The 10,120-nt window shown below is 57.0% G+C and overlaps 6 protein-coding genes across 6 annotated transcripts in view; 1 reads left to right on the top strand and 5 right to left on the bottom strand.

Annotated features, from left to right (window-relative positions):
- The window catches only part of ACA1_103640 (peroxidase), a gene marked incomplete at both ends in the record, with an annotated part of 987 nt that extends 485 nt beyond the window's left edge, over window positions 1-502 (bottom strand). The window contains 3 exons of the mRNA XM_004332941.1: window positions 17-94; window positions 217-386; window positions 454-502. Coding sequence (XP_004332989.1) covers window positions 17-94; window positions 217-386; window positions 454-502 — 297 coding nt within the window. The remainder of the gene's footprint in view (window positions 1-16; window positions 95-216; window positions 387-453) is intronic.
- A 1,088-nt stretch (window positions 503-1,590) lies between these two features.
- ACA1_103630 (peroxidase) lies at window positions 1,591-3,357 on the bottom strand (the record flags this gene model as incomplete). The annotated part of the gene is made up of 7 exons (XM_004332940.1): window positions 1,591-1,926; window positions 2,005-2,082; window positions 2,223-2,392; window positions 2,554-2,686; window positions 2,770-2,847; window positions 3,037-3,206; window positions 3,324-3,357. The coding sequence occupies 7 exons, from the start codon at window positions 3,355-3,357 to the stop codon at window positions 1,591-1,593; spliced, it is 999 nt and encodes a 332-aa protein (XP_004332988.1).
- A 243-nt stretch (window positions 3,358-3,600) lies between these two features.
- Window positions 3,601-5,216, bottom strand: ACA1_103620 (uncharacterized protein; the record flags this gene model as incomplete). Its single annotated transcript, XM_004332939.1, has 5 exons — window positions 3,601-3,738; window positions 3,821-4,035; window positions 4,129-4,205; window positions 4,421-4,505; window positions 4,616-5,216. The coding sequence occupies 5 exons, from the start codon at window positions 5,214-5,216 to the stop codon at window positions 3,601-3,603; spliced, it is 1,116 nt and encodes a 371-aa protein (XP_004332987.1).
- An 853-nt stretch (window positions 5,217-6,069) lies between these two features.
- Window positions 6,070-6,993, top strand: ACA1_103610 (OsmC family protein; the record flags this gene model as incomplete). The annotated part of the gene is made up of 6 exons (XM_004332938.1): window positions 6,070-6,159; window positions 6,237-6,294; window positions 6,353-6,493; window positions 6,567-6,641; window positions 6,722-6,810; window positions 6,877-6,993. 6 exons carry the CDS (start codon window positions 6,070-6,072, stop codon window positions 6,991-6,993), a joined length of 570 nt encoding a protein of 189 aa, XP_004332986.1.
- Window positions 6,994-7,250: 257 nt separating this feature from the next.
- ACA1_103600 (BTB/POZ domain containing protein) lies at window positions 7,251-8,777 on the bottom strand (the record flags this gene model as incomplete). The annotated part of the gene is made up of 7 exons (XM_004332937.1): window positions 7,251-7,424; window positions 7,500-7,560; window positions 7,630-7,657; window positions 7,753-7,873; window positions 7,963-8,046; window positions 8,143-8,606; window positions 8,687-8,777. 7 exons carry the CDS (start codon window positions 8,775-8,777, stop codon window positions 7,251-7,253), a joined length of 1,023 nt encoding a protein of 340 aa, XP_004332985.1.
- Window positions 8,778-8,926: 149 nt separating this feature from the next.
- On the bottom strand, window positions 8,927-9,655 carry ACA1_103590 (countin family protein; the record flags this gene model as incomplete). The annotated part of the gene is made up of 1 exon (XM_004332936.1): window positions 8,927-9,655. The coding sequence occupies one exon, from the start codon at window positions 9,653-9,655 to the stop codon at window positions 8,927-8,929; it is 729 nt and encodes a 242-aa protein (XP_004332984.1).
- Window positions 9,656-10,120: the final 465 nt, after the last annotated feature.

The raw sequence follows: 10,120 nt of genomic DNA, 5'->3' as shown, positions 1-10,120 counted from the left end.
AGAGCGAAGCGCGTACGTGGGCGCCCTGGTGGACGACGTGGAAGTGCTCCCAATCGGAGGGGCTGGAGCGGTCGGCTACCAGCTTGCCCGACGGCTGTTTTCAAGGAAGAAACAAATACTTGTCAATATAAATAAATAAATAAAAATAAAAATAGACGGCAATGAGGAGATAAAGGAGCGAGGTGAGGTTCAGGTTTGGGGGGGGGGCAATTTTACCTCGGCGCAGAGGTACTTGCCGTGGGCCGATTGGAAGGTGGCCCTGCCGTTGGTGGTGCGCATGGTCCACGTCTCCCACTCCTTGCAGTCCGACCGGTCGGCGACGACCTTGCCGGAGGGCTCGGCGCAGAGGAACTTGCCGTGGTGCGACTTGAGGTGCACCTTGCTCTCTGTGATGCGCACCACGCCCGTCAGCGGTGGGTACCACAACAGTGCACGGTGGTCTTGGGAGCGTACCGGTGGAGATGGTGACGGCGTGATGGTGGTGGTGGTGGCCGTGGTGCATTGTTGTGCTGGGCTGGTGTGCGTCTGCGGACTGGTGCCAGCCAAACGAGGTTTTTTCGTTTTGTGGCGTGATGTCGGGGACGCCTCTTGGGGTTGGTGGATTTTAGAAAGCCCGAAACCGCATGTTCTCTTTCCTGAAAGGACGAAATTTCGATTACACAGCAGGGCCAATTAGGAGCTCCTTTCCATGGTCGCCTGCCTGGCCAGATATGGATTTGATGTTGGCATTGTGCCTTGGTGTTGGGTGGTCTGGGACCAAGCTGGCTCTGGTTGCACTTGTGGATATGGCAGATGAACAAAGAAATTCAATTTGTTGCCCAGCATAGAGCAGAAGAGAAGTTGGTTTGGTGTTGGCCTAGTCTAAACAAGGCTGTTACTGGGAAGTGTGCAGATGGAGGTGCAGTTGTGAGCTGAAGTGTGATGAGCATGCAGTACAAGCAAACACCAAAAAATAGCATCAAGAGGGTAAAACCAAGTGTTCACAAAAAAGGTCCCTGACAATCTGTACATGCTGCCAGATAGTTAGTGAAAAAGAGTCACTGGCAGCATGTACAGATTGTCAGGGCTGTAACACCAGTATCTGCACACCCTCCAGAAACAGACTGGTGTCATCAGTACACTTCAACCAGGGCAATGCACAAAATCTGAGAAATGTGAACGGAAAATGTGTAGAAAATGCCAGAAAAGACCTTAAAAATGCACATATTTCGGCAAAATTGCAATTTGACATGTGTTGGATGGGAAATCTGTACACAAAAAGGGATTCTGCCTTTGTCATTCCTTCTTCAATAACATCCTCCACTTCTGTACATTTTCTGAAATGATGCCCAAGCTTTCCTTGATCTGAACACCAACCTCATGAAAACAAAAGGTTGTACAGATACATACTTTTTTCTGCTAAGCAAAAAGGGTCACTGGCCCTTTTTCATGAACACTTGGTTGTAAGTGAAGTGTTCAGAGTGTGATATTTAACTTGATTGCCAAGGAAAATGAAATGGCCCCAACACAATAAACCAGTACAAAAAGGGAGATTGATACAATGTTATATTGTAGTTGATGGTGAATAATTGACAGGCCCAAAGTAGTGACTTAGTAGTGGCCAGGGGGATACTGGCCAGGCGGGTTCAGGCCAGTGGGGTAGCCCTGCTGTGGGGGATAGCCACCTGACGGGGGAGGGTAGCCCTGCTGCGGGTACCCCTGCTGGGGAGGATAACCACCCGACTGCGGAGGATAGCCGCTGGAGGGCGCCGGAGGGTAGCCACCAAACGCAGGCGGCGGCGCGTAGTGCACCGGGTGGTGGGTCACAGTGGCTACGGTGATGATCTGCCACTTCTCCCAAATATCAACCTTTGAGCGGTCGGCGACGGCCTTGTAGTCCTTCTGCTCGGCGCACACGTACTTGCCGTGGTGCGTCCTCAGCGCCACCTAGGAGGTTAGAAGGCGAAGGACATTAGGACGGGGGCATGTGCGTGTGCAGTGACGATGCGAGAAGAACATGTGTACCTGCGAGCCGTGGTGCTCGATCTGGAAGTGCTCCCACTCGGCGGGGCTGGAGCGATCGGCTACGAGCTTCCCCGACGGCTGTATAAAGTTGTTTCACATAAATTAATGACTCAATAATTAAAATCAATGAATACACTATCGCGAAGGGACGTGGTTGGTCAACTAACCCACCAATAAAATGAAAGGAGCAACGGGGTGAGTGGAGGGGTAGTCTTTACCTCGGCGCAGAGGTACTTGCCGTGAGCCGACTTGAAGGTGGCCTTGCCGTTGGCGGTGACCATGGTCCACGTCTCCCACTCCTTGGCTTCCCTCCGGTCGGCGACGGCCTTGCCAGAGGGCTCAGCACAGAGGAAGCGGGCGTGGTGCGACTTCAGTTGCACCTTCGTCTCTGTTCGACAGGGTCATGATGAGCTTCTTCTCCAACAGCACGAGCTTCATGTCAAGCCATTCGAGAGGTGTGAGTACCGACGGGCTGCTGCTGCTGGTGGTGGTGGTACTGGGGCTGCGGAGACTGGTAGTGCACCTGCGGGGGCGACGGGTGGTGGTGACCCGCCGGGAGGCAGTGCGACCCGACGGGGATGACCTGCCACTGCTCCCACGGGCCGAGGGCCGAGCGGTCGGCCACCACCTTGTGGTTCTTCTCGGCGCACACGTACTTGCCGTGGTGCGAACGCAGCGCGGCCTGCAGAGCAGAGAACAAAACAGTAGAATCACCGCGAGTGAGCTCAAGACAAGAGGGGAAGAGCGAAGGGGAAGAGCGCGTACGTGGGAGCCCTGTTGGATGACGTGGAAGTGCTCCCACTCCGCGGGGCTGGAGCGATCGGCAACCAGCTTGCCCGACGGCTGTTTTAGTTGTTTCGAAGGATCGTTGGTGGTGAGTCATTAATTAAAATCAAGTAAAACGCTGCCGGCTAAGGCACGTGGCGGTAACTAATTAAAATCAAGGAAAACACTGAAGCCATCACCCTACACCAACCAATGGGAGAACGAGATTAAAGGACGGAGAGGAGATGGAGGAGAGGGTTAGGGTACCTCGGCGCAGAGGTACTTGCCGTGGTGCGACTGGAAGGTGGTCTTGCCGTTGGTGGTGCGCATGGTCCACGTCTCCCACTCCCGGCAGTCCGCGCGGTCGGCGACGACCTTGCCCGACTGCTCGGCGCAGAGGAACTTGCCGTGGTGCGACTTCAGATGCACCTTCGTCTCTGTGATGCGCACCACGCCCGTCAGCGGTGGGTACCACAACAGCGCATCACAGAGACATTGTCAGGGAAGCGCCACACAACACCCAGGATGGTCTGAGCTCAGTAGTAGGCGCGTACCGGTGGTGACGCTGACGTGGACGTGGTGGTGCATGGCTGTGTTGTTGTACTGGTGTGAGGGCTGGGGTAAAGGTGAGGTAAGATGTAGAAGCCAAGCTGCACTCCTTTTTGTAGGGAGTGCAATGTCGGGAGGCTTGTCGGGGTTGGTGGAGCAAACCGGGCATTCGAAATCTCACGTGCCATTTCCCGATTGGACGAAATTTCTTGACCAATGGAAGACGAGGATTTTACTCGGGCACGTGCCGCTGCACACCAGGTGGCGAAGAATGCGCGACAGTCAGGGCGAGCTTTGGGCTTGCTGCGGCGACTGGCCCTTCCACCGGGTGAGGAGGTACTGGCCCAGGGCACTCGTGGGGTGCGACGTTCGGGACAGGTGGGTCAACTTCGCGCGGCGCTCACGGTCCCACTCCTCGCTCTGCGCCACACGACCAATCGCAGGTGAGCCGATCAACTACAAAAAGCGAAGATCTGGTTGGTCGTCGGCCGGGGACTCCTACCTCTTGCTTGTCTCTCAAGCTTCGTTCCCTGTCGACCTCCTGGTCGTCGTCCCACTCGTCGAGCACGGTGCGAATCTCTCTCTTGAGGTCTTCGCTGCTGCTGCTCGGCTGCATGGGCCGGTCCGCCAGCCCGAGGTTGTCCCGCACCAGCTCGAGCTGCAGCTTCTTCTTGGCCTGAGCCAAGATCTGCCTCTGCTGCTCCGTCAGCTCCCGCCCTGCGCCCCACACGCACCGAGCAGGCGTGAGACGAATGCAAGGCACGAAGGAATAATTAATAATAACACTACTGTTTTTGAAGAAGGGCCAACCCAAGACTGGCGATCGCGGCGAAGTGATCGGGGATCGCTTCAGCAGTTCGGAGATGGGAATGGGCTGCTTCATGTCGCTGTGGATGATGACAATGATGATGGTAAGTGATCAGAAGAGGTGAAAGCTTGCATTCACACCAGGCACGCCGTGAGCAAAGAGAAGAGAAGAAGCGTGGACGTACGCGAGGCCTCGCATCGGCGACCTGCATCGGAAACAGTGCTTGTATGAGTGGCCGGAGGTAAAAAGAAACCACCAATTTTGGCCAAGCAGAGAGGGGGGGGGAAGGTGTACCCTTCGAAGCGCGGTGAGACTTCGTCCACTGAATTCTTCCGCTTGTGGGACACGTCCGCCAGTTGGGGCAGGGAAGCCATCGGACCTGAATGAGTCCCTGTCACGAAAATGGTGCGTTGTCCATTGTAAGTCACGTGTGGTGTGTGTGTGTCGTGTGTGTCGTGTGTGGCGTGTGTGTGTTGGGGTTGCACGAACCTGCCGCGGTGCCGCCGAGAGGATTGCGCGGCGAGTTGGCGGCGCGCGGGGAGGAGGTGGGCGGCGGGTACGAAGAGAGGAGGCCCGAGTTGAGGTTGAGCGTGCCGGGCGGCGAGAAGGTCTCGCGCTTGATCCCCAGCCGCGTGGGGTCGCGATCCGGGTTGGACCCGCCGAGCACGTTCAGCCGCGAGGCCGCACTGGCCACCACCGCGGCCGCCGACGGATCGCCCGACGTCGACGACGACGACTTGTTCCGCCTGTGGAACACCCGCCCGCTCTTCTCCTTCTCCTTTTCCTTCTCCTTTTCCTTCTCCTTCTCTTTCTCCTTCTCTTTCTCCTTCTCCTTGCGCAGGTGGTCGATGTCGGAGCTGCCGACGCTCTTCTTGTGCTTGCGCTGGAAGAGGCCCACGCCGCCGCCGCCGCCGGTGCTGTCCTTGGCCTCGTCGTCTCGCGTCTTCTTCTTGTCCTCCTTCTCCTTCTTACGCTTCTCCTTCTCCTCCTTCTCCTTGTCCTTCTTACGCCCGCCGCTGAGCTCCAGATCGAGCTCCTCCTCCTTGAAGAACTCTTCCGCCGAACCCTTTTTCTTCTTTCCGCTCCACATTCTCGCTTTCGTGGGCAGCTGTACATACACACACACAAGAAGGCAAGGAAGAGGTGAGCCATCGCAGTGTCCCCATCGAGCTAACGACTGATGCGAGTGTGCAGGTGAGATAAAAAAACAACGATGAACAAAGGATGGGTCATTGAATGACGTCCATCTCGCACAAAAAAAAATGTTTATAGTTTTAACTGTAAATAAAAAAATAAAAAGAACGAAGACGACGTGGATTGGCGGTTGCTGGGGGGGGGGCGAACGAAAAGAAGGGGAGGTACGTGTCACGACGTTGATGGAGCCTTCTTATCAATTGTCGAGCCAGAGCGCTTGACTGTCTTGCTAGACCAGGTCCTGCGAGTATCCTCAATCTTGCCTCAATCTCCTCCTTTCCGTTTTCTTCAAACGTTGCCGCGGTCTCTTGTTGCTCTCCCACCAACCTCACGCCTCGCGCGTGTTTTTGTCTGACTCCGCGGCTGAGTTCTCCCACATTCCTCCCCGGCCCTGTCTTCTGGCGGGTCCTGCGGGGGGGGGGCTTGGAGAAGTCCTTTCGCGCAGGGCCTTGTGGAGCTTGCCTGGTGGTGCTTCGATCACGATGTGTTCGCTCGTCATCGTGCGCTGTGTCCAACTACAGTCCTGCCGCACACGATGATGGCGCAGTCCGATCGAGGTCGGGTACAGGATGTCGGCAGCCTTCTGCGGGAAACTCACGCACGCGCAGCAGAATGAACGATCAAGGGCCAACGCCCGAAGGCAAAGTACGGTGGTGTACAAGGAAGATAACCACTAGACTGCGGACAACAAGAACACACCCACCGGTAAAGCAAGGATGAGACGCGCAACACAGAGAACGGTAGGGAGCATGAGGGGTAGCTACACAGCCCACGCGGCACCGGCATGGTGTTGGCTGGTGCGGGGCAGGGCCGCCGGACAGCTGGTGTCCAGCTGCAGGGTATTCTCTCACCTTACCTCCTCGTTACGAGCCCTTTGACTGGAGGGCCTTCGCGCGCTCACACATGTGCGATTCAGGCCTACGGCGAGTCGGTTGACGAGCCGATGTGGCGGCAGGTCAACGTAAAGGCCAAAGGTTCCGCCTTGGCTCCTGATGCTCTTGGTGTGGTTGCTGATTGGGGGGGGGGTCGCAGGGAAGGGGATGAAGACGGTGATCAAGGCAGATAAACACGAAATGACGCTGGACGAACCGAAGAGTGTGGGCGGTACCGATGAGGGACCTAGCCCCTTTCACGCCGTGCTGGGCGCCCTCGCCGGCTGCGAGCAGGCCACCGGTAAGCGCACTGAACCCTCACTGCCGCGCCAGGCCACGCCTAACGCTGGACGACGGTGGGTGGCGGTGCACAGTGCATTACCTGATCAAGAACAAGACGTGTAAGCTCGACATCGAGAAGATCTACTTTGACGTGGAGGGCTCCTACGGTAAGTCGCCACTTCTCTGGAGGAGGGAATAGAGTGAGTGAGCTAATGTGGGGCTTGGTTGCGCGTTGCCCGGGCGACAGATGCGCGCGGGATCATGGGCATTGGGAATATTACGCCCGGCTTTCAGAAGGTGAAGCTCATTGCCCGCCTGAAGACTTCCGCCTCGCAGGTGCGCCAGTGGTGTGAGCGGGGATGGCTGAGCCCACGTACTGATTCTCTTCCGGACTTCTTTCAGGCGGAGATCGATGCACTGGCGCGCAAGGTGCAGCAGCACAATCCCGTGGCTGCGCTCTTCATGTCGGCCGGGGTTCCACTAGAGATGGAGTGGAAGAAGCTCGAGAAGGAAGAATGAAGAATGAAGTCACATACCCCTGTGTCCCCCACCCAATAGACCGCGCATTGCGTAATGTTGAGGCCTGTATTGTCCCCTTTGAGAAGCCTGCCTCTGCTTGTTTGTTTACACGGTAATGAACGAAGAAAAACACTGAACAGAAAAAGATGGCGAGTGAGCACCACATGGCGCAGCGCGAGGAGGGAAGAGGTGTGGTTACCTTATTCACACGCAGCCAACGCTCTCCCCGCAGGGAGCCGCTGGCTTCGAAGGCGGACTTAGTTCCCGCGCCGCCTCTTCTCGCCGCGGCCGGTGCTGGGTGACCCTATCGACGTTTCGAGGACCACATATCGGCGAGGCTCCTCCCTCGACAGCGCGCTGCGGGTCAGCTCCACCAACAGCTCGGGCACCTTACACAGCTCCTTCTCGAATTCGGGTTGCTCCCTCAGCATCTACGCATTGCACGCGGCCCAATCAGCAAGATGTCCAGCGGGCCGTTGCCATCGATAGCTGTTGTGGCGAGGTACCTCGTCGTAGTGGTCCATGATGTACTGCTTGCACTTCTGCTTGAGGAAGTCGACGTGATACCTGTCGGCGCAGATGAGCAGGGTGACAGCATTCTGCTTACTGATGTGGCTCATGAGCACCACCTCGCACGTGGTCTTCAACGGGAAGAGCAGCATCTCTGCTCCATTGATACAGCAATGATGTGTATCAGTCGCGATACTTCGTTTCCCGTTTGAGGTTTGAGATGGTCTGCACGCAAGGACGAGCGCGTACCTTCGGCGAGTGCGAGCAATTGCAGGCAACCTTCGGCAGTCGTGGGCATCTGCACGTTATCGCAGTAGATCCACTCGAGCATGAGGCGGAATGTCGATGGGTCATGCCCCTCGATGGCCACCTGATTGAGAAGCGCGCTTTCAGTGTCAAGCCCAATCCTGTCCCTTGCGCATGGAGGCATGAGCGTTATGGTTTGGCCTCGAGGTATACCTCGCCCGTCTTCTGTTCGTTGTATTCGGCAAAGGATGAAGAGAACATGGCCCGGAGCTTCTCGCAGCGTGCTGTGAGTATAAGCTGCATGCCCAATGCGCCCACGTTGCAATCACGATCAGCATCAGGTCGAAGATCATACTGCACTGGTGGTGGTGGGTGGTGGTGGTGGGAACAGACCTTGTGGGCATGGACCTTCTCCTTGCCCACGTTGAACACCACGTCGGTGCTGCCGTGCCCGCCCGATCGCATGGCCTCCAGATAGAGTTCGCGCATGTCGGACTGAAGGGTCTTGCCCGGTACGCTCGTGGAATTCAGGTAGCAGTGGAACTCGGGCGTGTGATGAACCTTGATCACGTCGTTCGTTGTCAAGCACAGGCTCCCGCACTGCCCTCCGCCCGTCCCACAAACAAACGACCGCTCGTCAGCATCGCGATGCATGAAGAAGAGGGTGAAGGGTCGCGGGAGGGAGGAGGGACAGACCGTGTCGTTGTCGTCGATGGTGCGGTTGCCAAACTTGAACTGCACGCCACTGCGTGTGGAGGTGTTGGCGCCATCGAGGTGGAGGTTGTACTCCTCGCAGTATCGCTTCTTGAGTTTCAACAGCCTGATCGTCTTGGGGATTCGAAACTCGACCGATTGACCTACGTGGGTAATCATCGACATGGCCACGATTAACTTACAATTGGGCAATAAGGAAGTCAATTGCAGGAGGGGGGCTTACCGTGGACAACTCTCAAGGCTTCTTTGCTTTCATCCACGTAGAGATCCTCGGCTGCGATAACCTTGATCTTGATCACGTTGGCATCTTCCATGACCTGCAAACCGTGTGACCCATGGTGGTGATGCTGGTGGGGCGCATGCATGTTGGCAATCTAATCTGTTTATGTGGAAATGTCACCAAACGTTTTTTGTAATCCTCGTCCAAACACTCGACATTGGTTTCGAGGTGAGAACCACTCGCCTAGGCGGTGATGGTGAACGCAGACTGGGCCTTGGCCAGAGTCTTGGCGTAGGGGTGGGTGGAGCCACAGGAGCCCTCGCACACGAGGCCGGTAACGGCGTACTTGCCGGGCAGCCAGGGCTCCTGTTCAGAGGGGTCGGTGGTCACCTTGATCTTGTAGCTGTAGGGACCAGGCCCGACGTTCAGCAACAGCTCGACCGCGTCGACGGAGAGGGCGGGAGGGGCGCCCGGCGGCAGCACAGAGACCACCAGCTCGCCGGTGCCGATGGTGGAGTTGACGACGAAGGTCAGCGCCACGACGAAGGTGGTGCCTTGCGTGCCCTTCTCGGGGCTCGTCTCGAACTGGGAGAAGCTAGCGCTGGAGTTGGTGCTGATGGGGCACACACTGAGCTCCTCGCAGATGTAGATAGGATCCGGGTCGACCTCGTCAACGAGGTCCACCAAGGCCTCAATGCCCACATAGTCGCACAACAGCTGGCACACCAGTCCCTCATCGCCGTCGAGCTGGCTGCAGAGCTGGTTGCAGCTGCCGATGACACCACCGTTGGCGATGATCTCCAGCAGTTGATCGATCACTTGAGAGAGAAAGTCGATGCAGGTCGGGCACCATTCTCCCGGTGCAGTGGAAGCGGTGGCGCCAGTGGGGACCAAGCTGAGCTGAGAGGCGGCAGTGAAGGTGATCAAGAGCGCGAGCGCGGCCAACAAGACGAAGCAAACGGACCTCTGCATGATGATGTGTCCGTTCGTTTAACAGTTAAAGATCTTTTTCTTTCGCTTTTCCTTGTGCAACGTCAGCTCGACGTCGATCAGCTCAATCGATGAAAACCCCCAGTTTGAATCAATTCTAAAACAAAACACAATGGAAGTGCGTCGAAGAAGGGCAGGAGGAGCATCGTCATCCTCATTTTCATCGGATGCTGAGGCGGCCGAGGTGGTTCGCGTGCGCCCGAGCGATGAGCGGTCGCAGTGGACGGTCACCGATAGGAGATCGGATTCATCTAGCAGCGATCTCTCACGCTCCACATTCTCCCTCGCCCTTTCCTCGCTGGGCGAGAGCCCGCTCGTCACCTTCATCATCGACCTCGTCAAGCAGGCCATGGGCATGCTCTGGGCCGCCCCCGCCTCCACCGCCCCCGCCCTCGACGCTCGTGCCAGGTAACCCCAAAGCATCTCCTCCTAGGCTGGGCGTCGTAG

The sequence above is a fragment of the Acanthamoeba castellanii genome, assembly GCF_000313135.1.
Source record: "Acanthamoeba castellanii str. Neff unplaced genomic scaffold scf7180000084653, whole genome shotgun sequence".
NCBI lineage: Eukaryota > Discosea > Longamoebia > Acanthamoebidae > Acanthamoeba > Acanthamoeba castellanii.
The sequence above is the reverse complement of the archived record's forward strand: the minus strand, read 5'-3'. Positions and strand labels throughout refer to the sequence as shown.